The sequence below is a fragment of the Pelodiscus sinensis genome, chromosome 5, assembly GCF_052426305.1.
Source record: "Pelodiscus sinensis isolate ZL-2025 chromosome 5, ASM5242630v1, whole genome shotgun sequence".
In the NCBI taxonomy this organism is placed as follows: domain Eukaryota; kingdom Metazoa; phylum Chordata; order Testudines; family Trionychidae; genus Pelodiscus; species Pelodiscus sinensis.
The window spans coordinates 111,481,740-111,504,784 of NC_143056.1; the positions used below are offsets into that span (position 1 = coordinate 111,481,740).

Consider the following 23,045-nt stretch of genomic DNA (forward strand, 5'->3'; position numbering starts at 1 on the left):
AACACCCAGTTTCAGCAATAAAAACTTCCACCCATAAGAGACTTTTTTTTCTGTTCCTCTCCCTTTGTTGATGAAGAGCCAGTGTAGATCCTGCTATTTGTTTTGTCAATAGAACTGGCTTCTGCCAATATCTTGCCCTGATGGCTCTGCTCAGAATTTTGATCTCTGCTGTCCTATAGGCATGTACCTTTCCCCTTTCAAAGCTCTGGAAAGTATCTGTCAGCTGAGGAGAACAAACAAAGAACAAGTCTTTGGAATACTCCTGTTCTGCTTTGCACAAGGAACACAGCCATAGGCAGATTGCTGCTGCAGGGATAGAGGGATAAGCTTCTGTGGTGTTTTGACATTTCTCAGCAAGGAGAGCTCACAAAGCTGCTGATGGTGCTGCTCCTACCAGCTGAGAAGGCTGCAGGAGAACTTGGAGGGAATTCCAAGATGCACAGGGATCAGCTCTGCCTTCCACAACACTCCTCTGTGGGATACATGCCCACAATGTATTGCTCACATTGTTGATGATGGTGCCCCCAGTGTGGACATTATCTGTCAACAGAGGGAGCAAGTGTGAACACCTTCCGGCAATTTTTATTTTGTCAACTTTGGGGTGTCAACATAAGATGTGTCAAAAATGTGGTAATGTAAACATAGCCTAGGTCTCCTCAGCTCCCAAAATAAATATAGATGGAAAAATGACATGAATTCCTTGTCTACTTTGACTAAATCATGTAACACATTTTCATATTCTCTCTTGTTTCCAGCCAAGGGCTTGATTCCCTCTTCCACTAAGACTCTTTTATTCATTTTTAGCTGTGTAAAGGGATATTAAAGTGGTTGTAAATTAAATTTAAATCATATCAATATAAATGTAATTTACACTCATTTTAAGGCCTCTTTATCCTGCAAGAAGGGTGATAAGAGGTGATGGTGTAAATCAGAAGAATCAGGACTCATGTACTTAGAAAAATGATTAAATTACCAAGTTGCCTCTTACATCTCACAAGGATATATTAAAGTTAACTTGGCTCATTGAGTTCATGGGGAATAGTTTTTAGTGTTTTTGAAAACCAGCTATTGTGTTGTTCACTTTTCAATAAGCATGGAACAATTTTTAACCCTGACCTCCTTATTTTACCTGCTTCTCTGATCCTGGCAATGCAGCTGCTTAATTATGCTTTGCATTAGCAATCAATTCTCCCAGTGTCTTTTCTCTCAGGGAACATCTACACTGCAACACTATTTTGGGATACCAGAGTATCCCAAAATAGCCATCCCACATCTTCACAACAACCCCGTTATTTCAGGCTCACTATTCCGATATCTCTGTATACCTCATTCTTCAAGGAATAAGGGACGTTTAGGAATAGCACTTTATTTCAAAATTTGACACTGGGTAGACAGCGCCAAATGATGAAATAAGCTTTTTTGAAATAGCATTGACATAAGACACACAATTTGTGTAGCTCAAATTGTGCATCTTATTTCAAGTTACAACGCAATAGACACACCCTCACTGTGATGCTGTTTTTATCCCATTCCTGTATTTAATTTTACCACATTGCTGCTTTTGGACCTTCAGAATTTATTGTTTTGATATCTTATGACTGTTAATCTGCCTTGGAAGAGGTAGACTAGAATTTTATTCCTTTGGACTGAATACAATTTGTGATACACTATATCAATTCAGATGTGTACCTATGTATAATTTCTGTGACAGCTTACTAGCAAACAATTGACATTGAAGAGTAAGCTAACAGCATCATATCTCATATTCAAAAGTTATATTATTTCATGTTTTAGAATATCAAATACGCTTCTAGAGAATGATTTATAAAAAAAATCTGCTTTCTTGCAGGACACCACAAAACAAACGACTGTAACAGGGATTTCCACATCCCAAAAATGAGGACACATAACTGATATAAAGGACAATTATCTGGCAGTAACACACAAAACCAAAGGAGAGTATTATGATTAGAGAAATAAGGAGAACACTGTGAATTTGGAGGGGCTGGCAAGGGAGATGGCTTTTAGGCTCTTTTTAACCTACCAGAAACATTGTGCCCTGGTACAGATATCACAAATTAATTCAGAAGAGAATGAGAGAGAGAATGAGAGTACTGATGCAATTGTTTCTGTGGATTTCTTATCCTAAATCTGGAGAACTGTCATAGCAAGGCATGCCATTCAAAAGTTCTAGATGCCATTTAATAGAATTACCTTCCACTGCATTTATATCACAATGTAAGACTAAAACTGTCGTGGGATATTTTTTAGTATCATACATTCTGAACTGGAAACCTGGTTGATCTATCTCTGTACTTTACACAACACATTTCTTGAAGAAGTATTGTATACCATAATAATACGTAATGCAAAAAATTAGGTGCCCTCAAGATGTGTGCATCATTCCCGAAGCTTCTGCACAATCTGACCATCTTCTCCATTCCCTAAAGCTCTTATTTTTTACACCCTTATCCTTTCTAACATGCCTTTTCTATGTTTTCCTATCTTTCCTGTCTCAATTCTGGGACTGATCCTGGAAACCCTCATTACTAAGGGCAGGGCTTGCAAATCGCCCTTTTATGGCCCAATCAAAAATGTTTCAAGGCCAGTGAACTGACTCCAAGTGTTTTCAAAGAGTTCTAAAATCAGGCCATAGTTAATCCAAGACTGATGTGGCTGGTAATTCTATGTTCAGTATAAATCTGAGGTGTGTGAGTAAAGATTTTGCAGATTTCACCCTTAATTTGTAAACTCTTCAGGTAAGGCGAATTGTCGATTGGTTCCAAAAACACTCTGAAAAAAGAAAATAGAAACAACAATAAAAATACTTACCCCACAGTAAAAAACTGCCTCATCTCCTGTCTTCGAGACCTCATCAGCTGTTTATATTCTCCAATACGCAGTTTCTTGCCATCAACAATACAGGTGCGTTTTGGTCGAGGTTTGTATTTATAGTTAGGGTACTTCTCTAGATGAATTTTACTTAGCCGTGCCTGTTCTTCATAGTAAGGTTGTTTCTCTTGATTGGACATGGATTTCCAGCGAGAGCCTATATGTAAAAACATCATGCTGAAAGCAAGACAGACTCAGCTCTATTTAGAGGCATTGTAGAATACCTGCTCCACTTTCTTTTTTGCCAAGCTGATAACAAGTTCATCAACATTTACCAAAACTGTGGCCAATATTTTTAAAACTGATTAGCTATTTTGGGTGCCCAATTTGAGCCACCTTTAAGAGGCGTGACTTCCAGAGAATGCAGCTCACCTGCATTCTCAAAGCCCTGCTCTTTAAAATATTTCCAGGAAAGTACCTACGAATTGAGGCATTTCAAATCAGTACCGTGAAAACTTTGTTCTCTGGCACTGTGTAAACCAGATAACTTTGTTAACCGGTGTTGCCCCCAGCCACAATACCATTTCGTCTGATACATGTGACTGACTCCCACCTGTCCAGATGGCCGATGTAGGGCTTCTGATAGCCAGCACTCCTGGCTGACACCATCAATAGGTGTCTTCTTTCTCTCCCCCCAGCCTCCGGTCTCTCAGCGTGCCTCAAGCTGCCAGGACCTGGATCTGCCAGTAGGGAGTGGGGCAGAGCTATAAGCTTTGTTATCTGGCACATTCAATTAATTGGCAAGCCCCAGTCTCCATGGATATTTCTACATGACAGAGAAGATTGAAGCTACTGTTGTCGATCTTCCAGGGTTCAAATTATTGGGTGTAGTGAAGACACGATAATTTGAACTGAGAGGGGCACTCTGGTTGATGCCGGTAGTCCTGCTTCCACAAGGAGTAAGGGAAATCGAAGGGAGAGGACTCTCCTTTCAACTTCCTGCAGTGTGGGCAGCGCCAAAAGTCAAGGTACTTTGACCTCAGCCACACAATTAATGTACCTGAAGTTGTATAGCTTAATTCGAGTTTATCCTGTAGTGCAGACATACCCCATGAGTGCTGGATAACAAAGAGTTCACTGTAGCTGAATTTGAAAATCTGGGTCTTGTGTCCACAACAATTTCTCTCTATTGTTCTTTACAATAATGAATTTTTAACGTGAGAATAATTCTGTGAACTATTTATTAACATGCACATTACTAACATCAGATTGAGTCCATTGTCATTGTGTTGATGTTAAAAGCTTATCACATTGTTCATGCATGCATGCTTATTCAAGCCTCCTTAAGAACATAACTTTAAAATTTCTAATAGATATTAATGCTCTGCAAGTTAGCAAGGAAAACTTACGGAAAGCTCACTTATTCACAAATTACAAATTACTCCTTACTCTTATGAGTCTTTAATTTAGTTATGTTTTGATATAAATTTGGCATACTATTGGCATCCTATAATATGTTAAATCCTATTATTCATATTTTTTCTCTGGCCAGATGAAATAAATGTATTGAACTGCACTTAGAAAGTTATTTTTTTAAAGGAAAGCACATTTGTAGTTATATACACCACTTTCAGTATTGTAAACGTTCATTGAAAGCTTAGCCAATAAAAGTAGTAAAAAATTTTAATACAGTTTATACAGGAAGAGGAAAAAGTATTCAAATCTCTTGTATTGTTTATAAAGAATAACCTAAACACTTGAAGAGAGGATAGGTTTTGGGGGGTTGTTATGGGTAAGCAATGCAGAAAGTAGCTTTTTGGTGTCTTTCAGCTGGATAAAACTATTACAGCTGTGGTAAACGTGGGTGGAAGCTATTCTTTTACCGAGATTTTTCATACATCAACAAATGGAAAAGTTGTATAAATATTATCCATAGCCAGCTATGCTCTGTGTCAGTTCTAATAATTCAGACCCTTTTCTCATTGTTCTGGAAAAGTAATACAGATATTATATAGAGATAAACTTATTTATAACACGTTAATACCATGGTTAACAAACACATGATTGCTGGCACTTCTGATATATTTATGCTAAAAGTTTACATTTTAATGAATACAGTTACTATACTCCTAATAGTTTTTTCACAGAATGCACACAAATAATATAGATTCCCCATGGCTGCCAAAACTGAAACAGTGCAGGGTTTATACAAAACTGAAAGGCTATTCATATAATTTATTTAAAATGGTAGACAAAAATATGAGAACTTCTAAGTGAGATACTGAAAGTTTTAGGGCAGCGTAACATTTATTTCTCGAATGTCTTTTTGCCTCTGACAAAAATAACAAATGCATGCGAAACAGCTCTGTTTAAAATACATTTCAACTCAAAAGTTTACAATAAAATGATTGCAGATGAAACTTGATTTTAACTATTATTTATTATGAGTTACATTTAGAATCCATCTTTAACTTCAAAGACACAAGAACAAATATATGTTTTAACATTTCACCACTCATTCTCACGTATGTTTCTAATTCTCCAGAGAGGTCATTGACTCAAAATGTCTAAAAAAATCAACCAATTTATCTGCACAGTGGCAAAACTCATATTGGTGGATACCTAGATTACATATGTACGCATTAAATATTATTTCTGAATATTTAAAATTAAGCAATATTTTAATTGTGTAATGAAAGTGTTTCCTTTCATTTTTTCTTTTATCATCGATACATGTTTAATTAAAATATTACCATATTTTTACAGAAAATTCACATTGAATATTTTTTTCAAGTGTTATTAAAGTTGCTGACCAATAATTCAATTCTGACATTAATGTTCTCCAGCACAAATTTGTATCTTGGATTTATAAAATGTACAGATTCCATTTTCATGAATCCTGAACTCTTAGGTTCTAATTATTTCTGATGTGACTATAGAATGGGTAACTCTTCCCAAAAACCACGGTTATAGTAAACTAGCAATACACATGGGACCCTAAGCTGTCCCTCCCTTTCAGAGTCTCTCACCATTGCTTAGCTAAATTAGGAAGGAGAGGAGCTGGCTAGTTCCTCATGTTATCCTAGCTTGAGCTAAGTGGAGCCTCTTTTTACTATGTTCCCACTCTCTCCAGCCTGTACTGGTGTCCTCGGAGCTATGTATTATGATACCGCAGATCTGACCAGTCAGCTATTTTGGGGTAAGGAAGGACATTTTTTCTCCCTGGTGTCACTTGTGGAATTTTTTGCCTTCCTCACAGTAACCTGGAGGTGCAGTTAAGTAAAATCATGATAGGATTTAACAATTTGTGATAGTACTTAGAAAGGATGTTAGTTCTTCATAATTTATGGCTGGCTTCTAGTGTGGTTAAAAGGAACAGTTCACTGAAGTAAAAGGCCTGAGATTCTATTGATGAGTCTTGTACTCAGTGGATTGTGAAGAGTCTTATGGCCTTCATGGGTCCAGGTCTCATCCCCTTATTAGAATCCCTTATCCCGCTCATGCAAGGAGGAATAGGGTAAGACTCAGAAGAGCATGTTGAGTTCTAGCCCAAGGTAGTATCCATGTAATCCCTGCACTAGAACCACTTAAAATGCTGAGTAGGTGAGAGTAGGAGAGATAGAATATGAAGTGTTCCTAACCCTTGTTAAGTTTAATACAGTTGTGGCCTGCTGCTTAAATATCCATTCCTGAATTTGTCCTCATTCTCTAGCACATCTTCATCAGTCATAATATATTTACGGTCTTGTACTTACCTAGGATTTTGCTAATATTGGAGTTGTGCATGTCAGGAAAAGCTTGGAGAATTTTTCTGCGTTCATCCTTTGCCCAAACCATGAAAGCGTTCATTGGTCGCTTGATATGCGGTTCACTACTGGCTCGGCCCCGTGCATCCCTGTAGACTCGCGCTTCAGCCACAGTGGCACCTCCTGTTGGCCAACAATAATACTGCTGTAGTTTAGCTGCAGAGCCATTCATTGCTTTACTTCCTGTAATATCAAGGCAGGAAGAAACAAGATGGATGCAAAACATTATTATTTCAAATACAAGACAGCTTCCTATGCCTTGTTTATTGCAGGGTTATTTTTTCTCTCTCCACCTGTCCCCCAGATCTACAAGAAAAGATAAAGCAGACCTAATTTCATGACTCTAATTAAGCATACAAAGGCAGTGTTAACAAGGTCCTTGGTTTGACACAACAAATTGTGTGTATTGATAATTACAGTTTTCTTCAGTCAAGGTACTGAAGACTAGAACAAGTTCCAATTCTGGAGCAGCATGAATAATTTGTATGCTCCATAGGGGTATGTGTACAAAAGTTACTCAAATACTTCAAAATGACTGTGCAATGGAACATATTCAAATATTTCATGATGAATTATATAGCATATCCTTAATCTGGGGGTACGTGCTACACATTGGATAAGCATACTCAGTTCAAATTTATTTCAGTGACAATTGAATATGGGTCAGCACCTTGCAGGATCAAGCCACGTATCCGTAATACAATGGTCTATCGTTAACAGGTATGCAGGCTAATCCCAGAGCATCGGGTTGGCATGACTAGTATATCGGGGTCCCCTTGACAATGATACCTCAGTGAATCTTGATGGCTGGCATGCTCTAATTTGAGATGGATTTGGGGCAGTTTTCTTGGTAGTCCGAGCTTTACTATATGCTATCAAGCACACAACTGAATATTAGGTGGTAGGTACTGGCTGATATAGCTGAGATGTGAGCATGGTAAACTCGTGTACTTGTCCTGAAACTTATAGAATCACAGTTGTAATATACACTTTTAAGGCTGGGACACGGAGGAAGAAAAAGCTGTACAGGAATAAAGTAACATGATTTTATTTTAGGCTTCAGCACCCTACACTCATTTGTGCTTTGATAAAAACAAAAAGGTGGTTGTGTCAAAACATGACAATAAATTAGAACAATAACATGCCTCATTATTTTTCCATGAACTACTAGGGCTAGCAGTGTGAAGCCAATTTATATCAGCCAAAAATATAAGGCCAGATATTTAGCTTGTGTACAGTGTCATTGTTCTATTATCTTCAATACTGCTTTCTAGTTTTTAATTATGCAGAATCCTAATTTTGGTAATTTTCTGGGGAAATACCATATTTTATATACACAACAGTTTAATTCCATGTAGACATTTCATTTATATGAAAAAAACCTTAGCATAGGGGATGCATAATTAATACACTACCTTTTTGCCACCATGCCCACAGTACATTAATTTCATTTAAAAGGCACTGACCATACAGGATAAATTGATTTCACTTTACATGGCGTTGACAGCCATGTTTATTGTGCAGTGAAATGTAGTGTAGTTTCAAGCTGACAATATCCATCAACATAGGGCAATATGCTGACTGCTGGTCCAGATGAAGACATACATTACCCTGAAAGCAAAACACTAATTCAGATACGACAGTGTCTTCTCCTGAGGATCACTGTGAAAATTTATGATGCCCTCAATGCCATTACTTTACAACTGACACTGATTCAGCAATTTATATACTTACATGTGTGCACATAAAAGAAGACAGGTTTGTGGCAAATGTCAGATTCAAAAATATTTTAATATTATTCTGAGTTAACTACTATGCCACAGGTGTTCGGCATTTACAGATGGTTACTATTGCTGCTCTCTGTCTCTCTTTCTCTCTCTTGAAATCGGAAGTAGTGAGGAGAGGATGAAGAGAAAGATATGCTTTTAAGAGTTAATCCAAAGTCAATGGTAGGGAGTCTTTTCCCTGTTTTCAAATGGGTTCTGGAGCAGACTCTTCCTTCACATCCTCTCAAATAGAATATATCTTTATTTTCAAATCGTGATACTTCTACTTGGCGTTTCCTAGATCACTGTGGTTTGGTGATTTTGTTCTAAGTGGTAGAGCTAATAAATAAAATAAAAATGTGTATATATATATATAGAGAGAGAGATAGATGTATACTTATGTATAAACATTTCATTTTTAAAATACTAAATTTTGAAACAACTATGCAATACCTGTCTCATTGAGCTAGAAGGGACCTCAAGAGGTTATGAAGTCCAGTTCCCTGGCCAGACCAAATACCATCCCTGACAGATTTGCCCCAGATCCCTAAATGGCTCCCTGAAGAATTGAACTCATAACCCCAGGTTTAGCAGGCCAAAGCTCAAACCACTGAGCTATCCCTCCCCCGTGCAGCATTATGAAGCTGGTTGACAAATGAAAAAAGGTGAATAATTTATTCTGTACAAAGTGGTCAAAGTACAATTGTCAGGAATTTATGGGAGGATGTAATGATAAGGGAGTTGCCACAAACCTTCCAAGAATTTCTTTTTCCCCTAACATGAGGAGGGGGTGGATCTATCCATTCTTGCATCAAATGCTGCACTCAGACATCCCACAACCACTATACAAATAAATGAATTTGGTACAGAGGACCCAAGAAAGGTTAGGAGAGGTGGTGGTGGGAATCTCTCAACCTACTGGTATGATGCAGGTGACTGCTCAACAGTTTCACTGCCACTACAGTCCATGACTATATTTGGGGCCCTTCCCCATTATCAGATTTTATAATGGTGAATTATAGTGGCCCATCCCAGGCTTGCCTCACAAGCTCCTTCTCCTGCAGTTGTTCTAAAGTGAGGTCTCCCTCTTCTCAGGAGACAGGTTACACCACTTCCCAATCTTACACTCCCTGCTATATTTCTCCATAGTGCTCCACTCCAACAGAATAAACAGAGAGGAGCATCTGGCTCCTTATGTCTGTAATTACAGTATAATGATCAATAATTAAATAAAGGAGGAAAGAATAGTAGTTAACGCAACTGCATACAAAACATGCTCATATAACACCATAGGGGACCAGGAAAACCACCTTGAGCTCCGATCCTTATATAAAAATGAAAATAATTACTTTGGAGAGATATAATGCATCATATAGTCTCTAAAAGTAAAACTTTGAATTCCTATGTTATGGTGAGCTTTTGTGCCTGCCTGAGTAGCCAAGACAATAGCACAACACAATTGTCAAAATGTTTTGCTTTTTTAAAAAAAAAAAAAAACCCTTAGCACTTAAAATACAATTTAATTTGAAAATCATGTCTTGACTTACATAACTGACACACCAAGTCATTTACAAGCTACTGTGTTTATCTAAAGCTGGCATGGTTAGGAAACAGAACTATACATTTTTGACAGTATCAATGCATACATTTGGCTTATGAATTTGTCTTCAGGCCTTTGTAATAAAGTTTTGGCCTGGTACTCTGGTTCTGATGCAGGCAAAAGTCCAGAAGACCGCAGCATGACTTCTGTAGGTTTAAATTCTTTATTTGAAATGATTATAACTTGAAATAGGAAAATGAAACTGCATTCCTCATAATCTATTTTAATGTAATATTTTCTGGGGGAATAACCCTTAGGCTATGTCTAGACTGCAGGCTTCTTGCACAAGAAGCTTTTTTCAGAAGAGATTTTCCTAAAAAATTTCTTGTGAAAGAGAGCGTCCACACTACAAAAGTGCATCGAAAAAGCTATGTGCTTTTTCGAAAGATTGTGTCCAGACTGCCTGGATGCTGTGTTACATGTAAGCAGTGATTGCTATGGACAGAATGGCCACCAAGGCACCTGTGCTTTTTCCTCTTCCCTCTTCTTCCGAAAAAAAACTCCCTCTTCCTTGTCTACACACGTCTTTTTGTGAAGGCGTTCTTTCGCAAAAAGGTGTTCTTACTTGTAGAATAATGATTACCAGTTGAGGAAAAAGCCCTCTGTTCTTTTTGATTTACTTGCAAAAGAATGCAATTACAGTGTGGACATAACTCAAGTTTAGTCGGAAAAATGGCCGTTTTTCTGACAAAACTCTGTAGTCTAGACATACCCTTAGAGTAGTAATAAACTGCAAACATCCCAAAAAGGATACAAACCTCTTGATGCATCTGCTCTGAGCAAGTCTACGCCTGAAGGACTTGAGAAGGAAGCCAAAAAAAGTTGAGCTTTTCTCCACTTGATCTTTGAGTGAATACATGCAACTAAGCCTGAAGGCTCTCATAAAAGAATCTGTGCAAAATGAGCTTTTAAAAATAATTAACAATCACACAACCTGTCTATGCTAAATGTCCCACAAGTTCAGGATCATGTTTAATATACTATACATTACAGAAAGTGCTTCTGTTTGCAAAAAGTAGTATAACCAGGGAGCAAAAATTCTTAATACTCACTAAAGTTATAACGAAAGCCTATGAAGATATAAAAGGCACAAATGTAAAATGTGTTCTTGCAGGTTGAAACCCATAACAATAATTTTTTTTTTCAAACTGCAAATCAGCTCAACACAACTTCAACCTGTCAATCAAATATCAAAAAAGCTCCTTCTCCCACATAAGGAATTTCAACAGGTTTTACAAGCCACATTCTTGCGTTCTTGTTTTCTGCTGATAGTGGCAATAATGAGTGATCCAGAAGCAAAAAGACAGAGGCTACATCCAGACTGCCGGCCTCTTTCAGAAGAATCTTCTCTGGAAGAGATAGCCCGAAAAATCTTCTTCCGAAAGAGAGCGTCCACACTGCCAAAACGCATTGAAAAAGTGATCTGCCTTTTCAAAAGATAGCATCTCCACTCAAAAGATGCTATCTCGCATTTAAGCTGTGATTACTATGGATGGGGTGGCCCCAGGGCACTTGAGCTTTTTCCTCTTTCCTCATCTTTCGAAAGAACTCCCTCTTCCCCATCCACACATGCCTTCTTCCGAAAGAACTCTTTCAGGAAAAGGCTCCTTCCTCGTAGAAATATGTTTGCCAGTGTCAGAAAAATCCCTCCATTCTTTCTTTCTTTTTTTTTTTTTTTAAAGAACGTGATTGCAGTGAGGACATAAGTGAAGTTTTGTCAGAAAAATCACCATTTGTCCAAAAAAACCCTATAGTGTAGACATAGCCAGAATATTATAGAATCTGAAGAGGATATAAAAGACTGTAAAGTGGTAAGGACTTTAGTTCTGGTTCATAGGAAGAGTGTGCTCATCCTTGTCTAATAAAATGCCTCTGCAAAAAATTATGTACAAAATACATTACCAACTCTGTGTGTGTGTGTGTGTGTGTGTGTGTGTGTGTGTGTGCGCGCGCGTGAGGGGAATTACAACAATTGTGTATATTCACTAGGGAACTGTTCATAATGCAGTTACAGAATGGGAGTCTGACTTCCAGAATGAGGAGTTTGGTTAGCATTCAAAATCGTTGCAAAAGCATAAGCTTTGGCTGCCCTATTGGCTTAGTTGGCAGGGAAATCTATTCCTCAGCCCAGCAGAGGCGAGGTCTATACTAGAAGTGACACTTTCAGCTTCTAAGGGTGGAGGGTTGCTTTGCCTTCCAGCTCTTCCGCTTCTGTTGGGCTGCACTATTGATGAGATAATACAGAACAAAAAGCGGTTTAGAGGAGAGTGATTACTTTTTGGATATGCCCAGTGTTAAGTTTAGGGTTAGCATGTGAAGACTACACAAGGTCAAAAGAAAATTAAGAAGATACAGTACTATGGCCCTGATCCAGCCAAACACTTAAACTTTAAAAAATCTTTGACAACTAGAATAGGTGAACTGTTTTTCTAGAGGCCTGGGTAGTTGAGAAGGAAAGCACTTCGAGTCATTAAGGTCTGGGAAAGAGCTTGGTCAGCATCTGGACAGAGGAGAGAGTGGGGAAAAATATTCTCCCCCTGAGTGGGATGTTGAGAAAATTGTATTGTAACTTCTGATATATTGCTTATTTGCTGTTTGCTTGTATCTGTTTGTCTGTCTTATCTTTTAGATTGTGAGATTTTGGAGAAGGGGCAGTCTTCTATGGCCAAAATCATGCCTTTTGGAAGATAATGACAAAACTCCTATTGACTTCAACATCTCTCTGATCCTTTATAGTCCCCGCGTGCTGCCCTTATTTGGGTAAGTAGGAGAACCTGGTGGTCACACCCCATCCCAATCTGGAGTACTAGCATTGCTGAAACAAAGAGCAATTTTCTCTTTCAGCCAACATCCATCATACCGTTACCCAAACTAACCATCTCAGCGGATGACCAAGTGCTGGAGAATGCCCACAGCTTCTTCTATCTCGGAAGCTATCTGTCCAGCAATGCTGATATTGGCAATGAAATCTGCCACCGAATTTCCAGCGCTAGTGTGGATTCTGGACATTTACGAAGGCAAGTCTTCGATGACCGTGACATCCAGACACAGACCAAGATTGATGTCCACAATGTTGTGGTCATTCCAACGTTGCTATATGGAGCTGAAGCTTGGACTCCCTAGAGATGTCATATTAAAGATCTGGAGAAATTCCACCAAAGATACCTGACAAGAATATTGGGCAAAATGTGACAGGACAGACAGACCAAAGTTAGCATCTTCATAGAGGCTGATTCCTGCAGCACTGAGGCAATAATTGCCTGAAGGCAGCTACGATGGTCTGGTCATGTGTTCAGGATGCCTGACACATGTTTGCCTAAACAGATTTTCTATGCTCAGCTGGGGACCAGGATGAGGTCTCGTGGTGGGCAAAGGAAGAGCTGCAGTGATATCCTTAAGAACACCTTGGTAAAGTGTGGCATTGACACTGAAACCTGAGAGAGGCAGGTGGAGGATTAGGTAATCTGGAGGATCACCATCAAGAATGGTGCCCAACACTTTGAGATCAAGCATTGTCTCCAGGAAGATCAGAGAGTGTGACATAAGGAGCATTTGTGGGCTCTCATCAGTGCTGATATAGAAATGTCATGTACAGTCACTGCTAGAGAGTGTTCCTTGCCAAAATTGGCCTAATTTCTCATCTTTGCACTCAGTAGTTATAAGCATCCAAGAGGAAATCTTACTCAATTCAAGGAATCCCAGAGAGAGAGAAAGAGAGAGAGAAAGACAGAGACTAGCATTGCTACTGCTGGTTAGGTTATGGAAGTGATACCAAGTACTGAATGAGCATTGAAACCATAATGCACACTTGTTCTCAGAGATGGATCCCTCCAGAATATGGGGAAGGACAAAACAAAGTTGAGTGAAAAAAAGACTGCACTTCTCTGTTCTGCACTTCCTAGACAAAGGATCGCAGACTCCACTACTGTTAGTGTGATATTTTTTACAAACATTAATGACAAAACCATTTCTGAAATTAATGGATGGGCAAAACTTTAGAGATTTGAAAAACACAACAAATACCATTTTACTGAAGATTTTTAGATATGAATTCAAGTGGCTGATTTTGCAAAATGTGACCAAAATTTCTGCTTGATAGCGGGATATTAAGGAGTGACCCAGGCAAAGTCCTAGATTTATTGCCATGTTTCTTATTCCTTCTCTGCCTTTTTACCTCTTTATTTTCTTTATATCCTCATCCACATGCAGATGACACTTTATTACCAGCAAGAAGGCAAAATATATGGGCACTTAAAGAGCCACTGTCAAACCCTACTCCCATCAATTGTCTTGTGTGTGACATTCCACAATGCTAACAACAGAACAGAGAAATCACTAGACCAAGGGGTATGAGGTCTGAGGCAAAGGTATCCTGAATGGCAGTGTTTGGTCACCCTCTAAATACCAAACAAATACTATTCAGCTGGTATTCCAAAATCCAACATTTCTCATGAACAGCACTTGAAGCCTGGAAGGGAGGAGAAAAACCTGAGCAAAATATAACTGATTTATTAGATGAATTGTAACATTTTCATGGGTTCTAAAATATTTTACCTCCAAAGGCATTTAAACATGGTAAGTAAATACTGAGAATTAAAAGTATACTGTAGCAGAGGCTAAAAACTCTCTCTTACATTAATGCCACACTCAGATATGATATTCTTAGCAAGTGTTGCTGCAGATAATGCTTCTATTTTTCCTATTAGAGACTCTATTCTTTTTAAACATCAACAAGAAGAACCAAAAGGAAATTCCCTAAGGTCAGCTTGGAGGAAACATAAACCTCTAATTCAATAACTCTGCTACTGCACTAAAAAAGGCCTTATTATTGCAACGTCCATATGGAGTCAATTGGACATTAATGACTAATCAATCCCTCCCTCTTCTATTCTACTTATAGTGTCACAAACCGTGTTTAGATTAGCCCATTTCCTGCTTAGGATCGCTCAAGATGTCTTTTGTTCTTTCAGGGCTGGCCTGATGGAGGCAGCTTAAACAAACACACGACCCAAGTGGCGCAGGAGTTATAAACTGCCATATGTGAATGAACAAAGGGGCCATACTAAAGCCTTTTGTGGTATTTGTTAATGTTTTTCATCTGAGCTTAAAAAGACCTAATGACTTTGCGGTGAGCTGATGCATGTGGCTCGTGGCTTTGCAAAATGAAGGAAATTCTCGCCAGTTATATATCAAAATATATTTTCCAAAGTCCCTTGTTTTCAGCTTTGGTGGCACTGAGTTTCCTTTTTATTACATTTGCTTTACATATGCAAACAAAATGCTTTATCTTAATTCAAACAGAGCATTGATACACAAACACCGACACAACTTGAATGCTTTTTCCGCCCTTAAAAAAATGAAAAGTGAAATATATTGTGTGTGTGTGCAAAATGAAATCAAGTCTTCTAGATTTTACCAGTAGTAGCAGTTCATTCAACAGAGTAAGTGCTGATTTGTGACTTGAATTTAAGCTCTGAAACAATATTTTAAATAGGCTATTATCACCTCCACAAACAGCAACCAGTTTTGCCCAAATCCACAAAGTTCAAATGAATCAAAACCCTTAAATGCAGCTATTTTCTTGATGGTTTACAAAAACAGTTTAGATTACTTGACCACATTTTATGGCAAAACCAACCCTTATTGAAATGTGGCATGGATACAGTTGAAAACAATGAAATCATCTATTAAATAATACAGAACTGTGTTAAGTTATTATACAGGCTCTTGATTTACTGTGTTACTGTACCAGGTCTGATTTAAGACCAAAATGGTAAGGTTACGCCTAAGAACCATAGCACAAATGGAATGAAAGATTAGTTTTTGGAGACCCAAGAAACTTCTAGATACAAGGAAGGATGCTGAAGTAGTCTTATATTTCTGAAAAATAAATTAATTTACTGTAATAAAAAGACTTTGCATTTACATGTAACATACATTGGAAGAACTCAAAATGCTTTACAAATATAAACAAAAGCCCCTTCTTGAAGTAGGGTCATTAAACCTGTTTTACTGAGTGACAAAGTGAGAGTTGCAGGTTATAAAGCTTGCTCAGTGCCTGTAAGCAAAGTGACATTCTCAGGCACCAGGTCTAACCATTATATACATTGCCTCCCTATTGATATCATTTTTGAATTTCATATTTGTTTTGACAGGAAAGTAGTAACTGTCACAGATTAGATATGCAGGTGAGAAATGCTTTATAATGCTTGTTACCATAATTATTATTAAGAGCTAGATGACACATTCCAGTGATATTGTTGTTGCTTTTTAAAAATAATTATGATGACAACTACGCCATAATTGTTCCTATACCAATCAGATTAAAAGGCCAAACAATACAATTTCAGGTGAAAGCATATTTTATTAGAAATCAGAATGGCCCTTTAAGAGTCAATATATCATCAGAGAGAGTGCTACCAACATCATTTAAGTATTTGGAGATACACTTATCTCATAGCACTGGAAGGGACCTTGAGAAGTCTTTGAATCCAGTCCCCTGCCATTATGGAAGGACCAAGTACCATCCCTGCCAAATTTGCTCCACATCCCTAAATGGCCCCCTCAAGGACTGAGCTCATAATTGTGGATTTTACAGGCCAATGCTCAAACCACTGAGCTATCCATCCTACCCTCCAACCATGATGACACCTATGGGATTTATAAAGTAAGATACTGATTTTTAAAACAAGAGGACATATTTTATAGTCTTTACTCAGACGTGATATCAAACAAAATGTGGCCAAAACTAGATTGGACCCATTCATATATTGGCCATTCTTTTATTTTATTTTAAGATGGAAAACAAAGAATGTCAATTCACTCAAGAGAATAATGGCAGCAGAACTTCAAATTTGACTTCTACATATTTTTCCAGAGGAGATGAAGAAAAGGGTCTGAGAGCTGATCATAAATGACTTTTCTTGCCTCTGTACAGCAAAAACACAGCTAAAAACAATTAAACTACACCATGTTTTATAAAGAGATATTTTGTGTTGACGTACTGGGAGGGAATTTGTATAAAGTACACTTGTAGCTATGTCTGAACAAGATATTAGAGACATAATGTGGGTGAGGTAATAATTTTTACTGGACCAACTTCTATTGGTGAGTGAGACAAGCTTTCAAGCCACACAGTCATTTGTAGTACAAATTCCCTAAAGTTTTGTCCAGTGTGGAATAATTGCCGTGTCAGAGAAACTCTGAAATGCAGAGCATTCTGCCAAAAGATTTTTAGCATCGATTCTGGAATCATTACATGAATGTTCCATTTATAGTATCCAATCCACAAACGGATTTGACACCTCTTAGCATGCAACATAATTCAGAGTATAAATATCAGTAATTCTCTTCCATCCAATGTTTGCTGCTCTTAATTATTCTGTCACGTCTATAATTAGACTGCAAATACCTAGAAGCAGGACATGTGGGCCTCATTTCTTTTTTGCCTAGCACATTTAGGGGATAGTTGTAAAAATTATAATAATCAATAGTATAATAAATAAATTATAAATAGTGAAGAAAGAGAAGCCACAGCTGTAGTACAAGGGTATGAGTTCAAAATTATTACATATTAGAACATTTTGGAAAACTCTTAGGGATAATTTTTCAAATGCACCTACCTACCCAAGATTTGAGGGTGAAAATAAGAAACTGCTCTTACAATTCAGGTACTCGCATGTAAAAATACGTATTTGCAATTCCCTGATCTGTATTAAAAAATATGGGATTTTAGCAGTACAATAAGAAATTTTACAAGTGACCTGACCATTTGAAATGCAATCTTTAATTGGTACTTAGATGCTAAATTTAAAATATAATTAAATATCTTAAAATCATAAGAAAGATACTTGAATATGCTCAACACATATTCTCATCTAACTGCGTAGAACATAAAATTCAAAGAAACAAAGAAAATTCTGCACTTTGGAAGCCAAATTTTACCATGGATGTGCAGAGGGGACTAGATGCTCAATGCAGCTCAGTGGTAGGGAAGGAAGGGTGTGTCTAGACTACATCCCTTTTTCGAGAAAGGGATGTAAATTAGGCATGTCGATATTGCAAATGAAGTCGGGATTTGAATTTCCCGTGCTTCATTTGCATAATGGTGGCTGCTGCTTTTTTTCAAAACTTGGCTTTTTCTAAAAAACCAGCAGTTTAGACAGGGATCTTTCAAAAATAAAACCCTTTTTTTGCAAGATCCTGTACACCTCAAAAAATGAGGTTTTGTTTTCAAAAGATCCCCGTCTAAATTGCTGTGTTTAAAAAAAAAAAAAAAGCCAAATTTTGAAAAAAAGCGGCGACCGCCATTATGCAAATGAAGCCTGGAAAATTCAAATCCTGGCTTCATTTGCAATATCGATGTGCCTTTCTCAAAAAAGGATGTAGTCTGGACGTAGCCGAAATGACTATAAACCAGCTATATCCAAGATTTTGACGCTGCTAGTGAACAAAATGACCTGTACTATAATTTAGAATAGTATGAGAGCTATGCCAGCTGGCATGGCTTTATTTGGACAATTCCAGTGGCCCAGGATTAGCCAGATTGCAGAGTTCTTCATCCCATCCCTACCCTGTTACTTAAGCTCAAAAGACCAGACCAAAGATGGTATAAAATTGGCTTTAAACAAATTGACATTTCTCGTTTGCTGGAAGAATTCTCAGCTATCTGAGTAAGACATCTTTGAGTTCCTTTTGCATCACTGGAATAGCACAAAAGGCTCAACATCTGTCCTGTTGGATTTCTGTTGACATCAGTAGCAGCCCCTTTCAAAAGTAAAATTTTATTTCAGAATGTGAAAATAAATGTTTTAAACCATAGAACTACTATACTTATTTTCTCTCTCTCTCTCATATTTATAAATAGGCTGATCAGAGTGACTACCTTCAACATTTGTGACAATAATTTTTTCATGGGCTGAGACCTTCTGTGTAAAGCCTGAGCCTCGAGTTATGTTTTACAGTCTTGTTTTAAATTCCTGAAAATAATGGTTTACTATATAATGGAAATTGTGACAAGCCCTTAACTATAACTGTGCTAATGGGCACCTCTGTATAATACTCAGAGCATTGTAACAGAGGCTGTATAATATTAGCAATTCTACGATAATCATTTTTAACATAAAGGTGCTATTACGGAAGAATAATTTACTGTGGCACAGAAACAGCAAATAAAAAACACTAGTGCTTACAAGTAAGAAAAAATACAAGAAGACAGCTGAAAATCCAAAGTTAATATTGGTGTGGAGCTGCCAGATTTATAATTTGGAAAGTGAGACCCGTCCTGTATCTTAAATATTAGTGTCTGGAGAAGAATAATTTTCAATGCAGTTGGAAATCGGTCCACACCCTGCAGCTCAGATTATTCATCACTTGAGGTGGGAGTTCCCCCTGTAAAATTGTATGGAGGGATTGGCAGCAACTTCATCCATAAAACAGCTGCCCTCGGAAAGCAAAGGGACAGTCCTTAAAGACAGAGGACGAGATTCTCATCTCAATTGCAGACATTTACACTAATGGAATGCCACTGATTTTCATGGAGTGCTTCCTGATTTACACTGTGGTACACAAAATGAGAGTCAGAACCTCAGTCTCAGCCCCTCCTCTAAAATATGGCACCTTGAGGCTTTCCCCTAAATTTCCAATATCATTGGTTAATTCTGGGCAATTAGGCTCACCATCTAAATTCAGATATAATCAGGTAGATGTCTGAGTGCTTACAAATGGCACCCACAATTATCAGAGGCCAGCTCTTAATAACAGGCCCTATAACTCAGACATCTTGAATTAATAAAGGCACATTTGGAGGAATACAGTTTATCAAAGACAGATACCGATACTACAGCGGACAAGGCATTTAAGGTTTAAGCATTCTGTATTCTCTCTGGAAACATGCTTTTTTCTTCACATAGCTTTCACCATTTCCTGATTTTAACCATTCCTTTCTCAACTGCCATATAACTATTACAAATATTTCTGTGCGACAAATACTGGTGACAAATTCTTTACACAGAATTTACGAAGCACTGTCACAAAAGTAGATAATGCTTGTCATGCATGTAGTACCTGATGTTTACACCTCAGCACAGAAGGGTGTTAAACCTGTTACCTCACAGTTTTGAACTGTGTAGGCAGGCTGCCAAGATTGATCTGCTTAATTTTTTTTTAATCTGTTTTACTTACCTCTCCCCGACAGAGACACATTCACCTTTTGTGGAATTATAAAAGATTTTTTTCTCACAAGTGGATTTTTTTGTTGCCCATCTTTTTACAGGACCAGTTGCTTTCTTACAGGAAGGATGCAGTGGGCACTATAATCAGTCCACTATAATCAGTCCATGCAATCAGAACAGCATACTGGGGCTTAGGGAGACAGTCACTGTGTCTCTTTAGGAAGTTGATCTGTTCCTTATTTAAGAGATTTGCACTTAAAGTATCATGACCCTGAAATCTGGAATGCAAACCCAGGACACCTGCCACTGTGTATTTCTATGAGTTATGAAGGATGTGAAAATTGTTTTCTGACAATTGGAGAGCAAGTTTGAAGTTAGAGATACAAAAGGTGCCTACTTCTTTTCTTCATTTCTTAGTTCTCAGCCTTCCTCTTACCACTTCTCCAGCTCCCCTCCACAGTCTCACATTCTACCCAGAAAAATCACCAACCTATTATTCCCACCTCAAAGCTTACGCCTTCTTTTTCCACATACACTGTATTTTTCATTCAGAGGCACATTAGCTATTCTTTACCCCTACATCTGCACTAATACTGCTGCTGCAACCATCCACCTGCTCTCTGGTGTCTTGGGCACTAGCTATACCCACACCTGACCCAAGCATGATACAGATTTCTTTCTCCACCAATCACTTACTGAATTTGTCACCCTCCTCTTCTGTGATTATACCTCACAATTCACAACTATAGTGCTGACCCAAACACCATATCAGAAGTACTCAAATCATGTGTTGGGGTGCACTGCAAGAATCTAGATAGAAGACAGGGGGTATGTCTACACTACAGACTTAATTTGAAATAACAGATGTTATTTTGAATTAACTTTAATAGCTGTCTGCACATGCAAACCGCTATTTCGAAATAAATTTGAAATAGCGGAGCCCTTATTTCGAATTAGGTAAACCTCATTCTACAAGGAATAACACCTAATTCGAAATAGCTAATTCAAAATAAGTGCCTCCAGCTATTCCCCGTTCCCCCTGGTGGCCACTCTAGGCACAACCAGTAAAACTCCTCTCCTCTGCCCCAGCTCAGGGGCCCTTAAAGGAGCAGACTCTGGCCACTGGGCACATACAAGAGCCAGGCCTGCCAGCAGCTGCAAACCCTCAGCCAGTGGCCACAGGATGGCAGCCAGTGGCCGCCAGCTCTCCCCCGCCCAGTGCCCCAGCACCCAGGGGCCAGCCAGGGGCCGTAGACGGTGCACGCCCTCATGGACTAGTGCGAAAATCATGGAGCTCATTGAGGTTTGGGGGGAGGCCCCCAACTTCCATGATCTCTGCTAGGCGGAGGAACATGGCCGTCTACAGCTGCATAGCAGCCACCATGGCCAGGAAAGGCCACAGGTGTACCCAAGAGGAGGTGTGCTTGAAGGTGAAAGAGCTGCAGCAGGTGTACGCCAGGGCCACCAGGGGCGGCGCTGCAGCAGGGGCTGACACCTGCCCCTACTTCCCCGCCCTCAACCGACTCCTGGGGGGTGGGGCAGTCCACACCAGCCCAGGAGGCAGCAAGCCGGGACCGGAGGGCCCTGACCCGGGCACACCAGAGAGGCCACCACCAGCTGTCCCGGCACCGGAGTCAGCAGGGTCAGCCAGGGAGGCCATACCAGGTAAGTGCCAGCACTGTACCCTACCCAGGGGCGGGAGTGGAGAGGGAGACCAGGGACCACGCGCATGGGCCATGCCTCCCACGGATCACGCAGCCACCTGTGCACATGTGAGCACATGCCATGCCACTCTTGGGCAGGTGGCTCCAGCTGTGTGACACCTAGGGGCTGTGGCCCAATAGGCACATGAGTGTGTGAAGAGACCTGACATGCTCCTGACCCCGGAGCGGGACCCAGCAGGACACTCTCCCTTCACACACCCCCTCTACACAGAGGCAGGGGACATCTCCCCCCCTCCACCCCAGCCACACTACACACAGCACAGGGGCATGGGTGCGGTCTTGGGGCAGCTCCAAGTCCTGGGGAGAGCCAGACATCCTGACCATGGCCTCTGTGCAAGCACAACGGCTCTGACGGTGCAGGGCACGGTCGCCCTCATGTCATGGGGGGGGGGAGGGGGCTGGGCATCATCCACTGTGTCCCCAGGGAGAACTGATCACTTCTCTTCTTTCTCTACAACTGCACCAGCTGCTCATGCGGGGTGCATCACCCCGCCCGGGCCATGCTCCTGCACCCGCGGCCTCCTCCAGACCACCAGCACGTAGCAGGAGTACTGGGACTAGCATCTGGGGGCCCTCGAGCCCTGCACTGCACCATCCAGGCCTGGATGCTGGAGGACCTGCAGCTCCGCCGGGAGCAGCTTGCTGAGGACCGAGTGATGAAGGTCCTGCTGCAGAGCATGGTGCCCTGTGCTGGTCTTGCGCCTGCTGCCCCCCCAACTACTGTCCCTCCTCCCACTCCTGCCCCCTCTCCCACCTTTTCCTCCTCAACCTCCACACCCTCCTCCTCAATGTCCACACCCCCAACCTCAACCTCCGTACCCTCCTTCCCACCCCCCCGGGGATGCTGAGGCCCCCTCCCCCGCCATGCTGGGAGGTGGTTGGCCCGGCGAGACCCCCACCCCTGAGCCCTGAGCTTCCCCTCCCCCTTCTTCCCCTTGCTTCCCCCTTCCAGCTCCCTCCTCCCACGTGTCTTTTATTTGACATCAGGAGGCGGGGGCTAGGGAAGGGTAAGTGGAAGGATAAGAGGGAGGAACGGGGCACAAGCCTTCAGTGGGGCAGACCGGGGAGACTGTCAGTGCTCCTTGGGGTGGACGCTTTCCCGCAGAGCCCCCTGGATCCTGACAGCCCCTTGATGGTCCTCCCGG

The 23,045-nt window shown here is 40.0% G+C and overlaps 1 protein-coding gene across 29 annotated transcripts in view; it reads right to left on the reverse strand.

Moving 5' to 3' along the window:
• Positions 1-23,045, reverse strand: part of SOX6 (SRY-box transcription factor 6) — a 518,699-nt gene that overhangs the window by 13,193 nt on the left and 482,461 nt on the right. For 26 of the 29 annotated variants that reach the window (XM_006134565.5, XM_025190443.3, XM_089778649.1 and 23 more), the window contains 2 exons: positions 6,588-6,821; positions 2,833-3,049 (listed from right to left, as the gene is read on the reverse strand). In XM_006134565.5, the coding sequence (XP_006134627.1) occupies positions 2,833-3,049; positions 6,588-6,821 (451 nt within the window). The remainder of the gene's footprint in view (positions 1-2,832; positions 3,050-6,587; positions 6,822-23,045) is intronic. The other 3 variants (XM_075928040.2, XM_075928052.2, XM_075928050.2) reach the window with 1 other exon arrangement.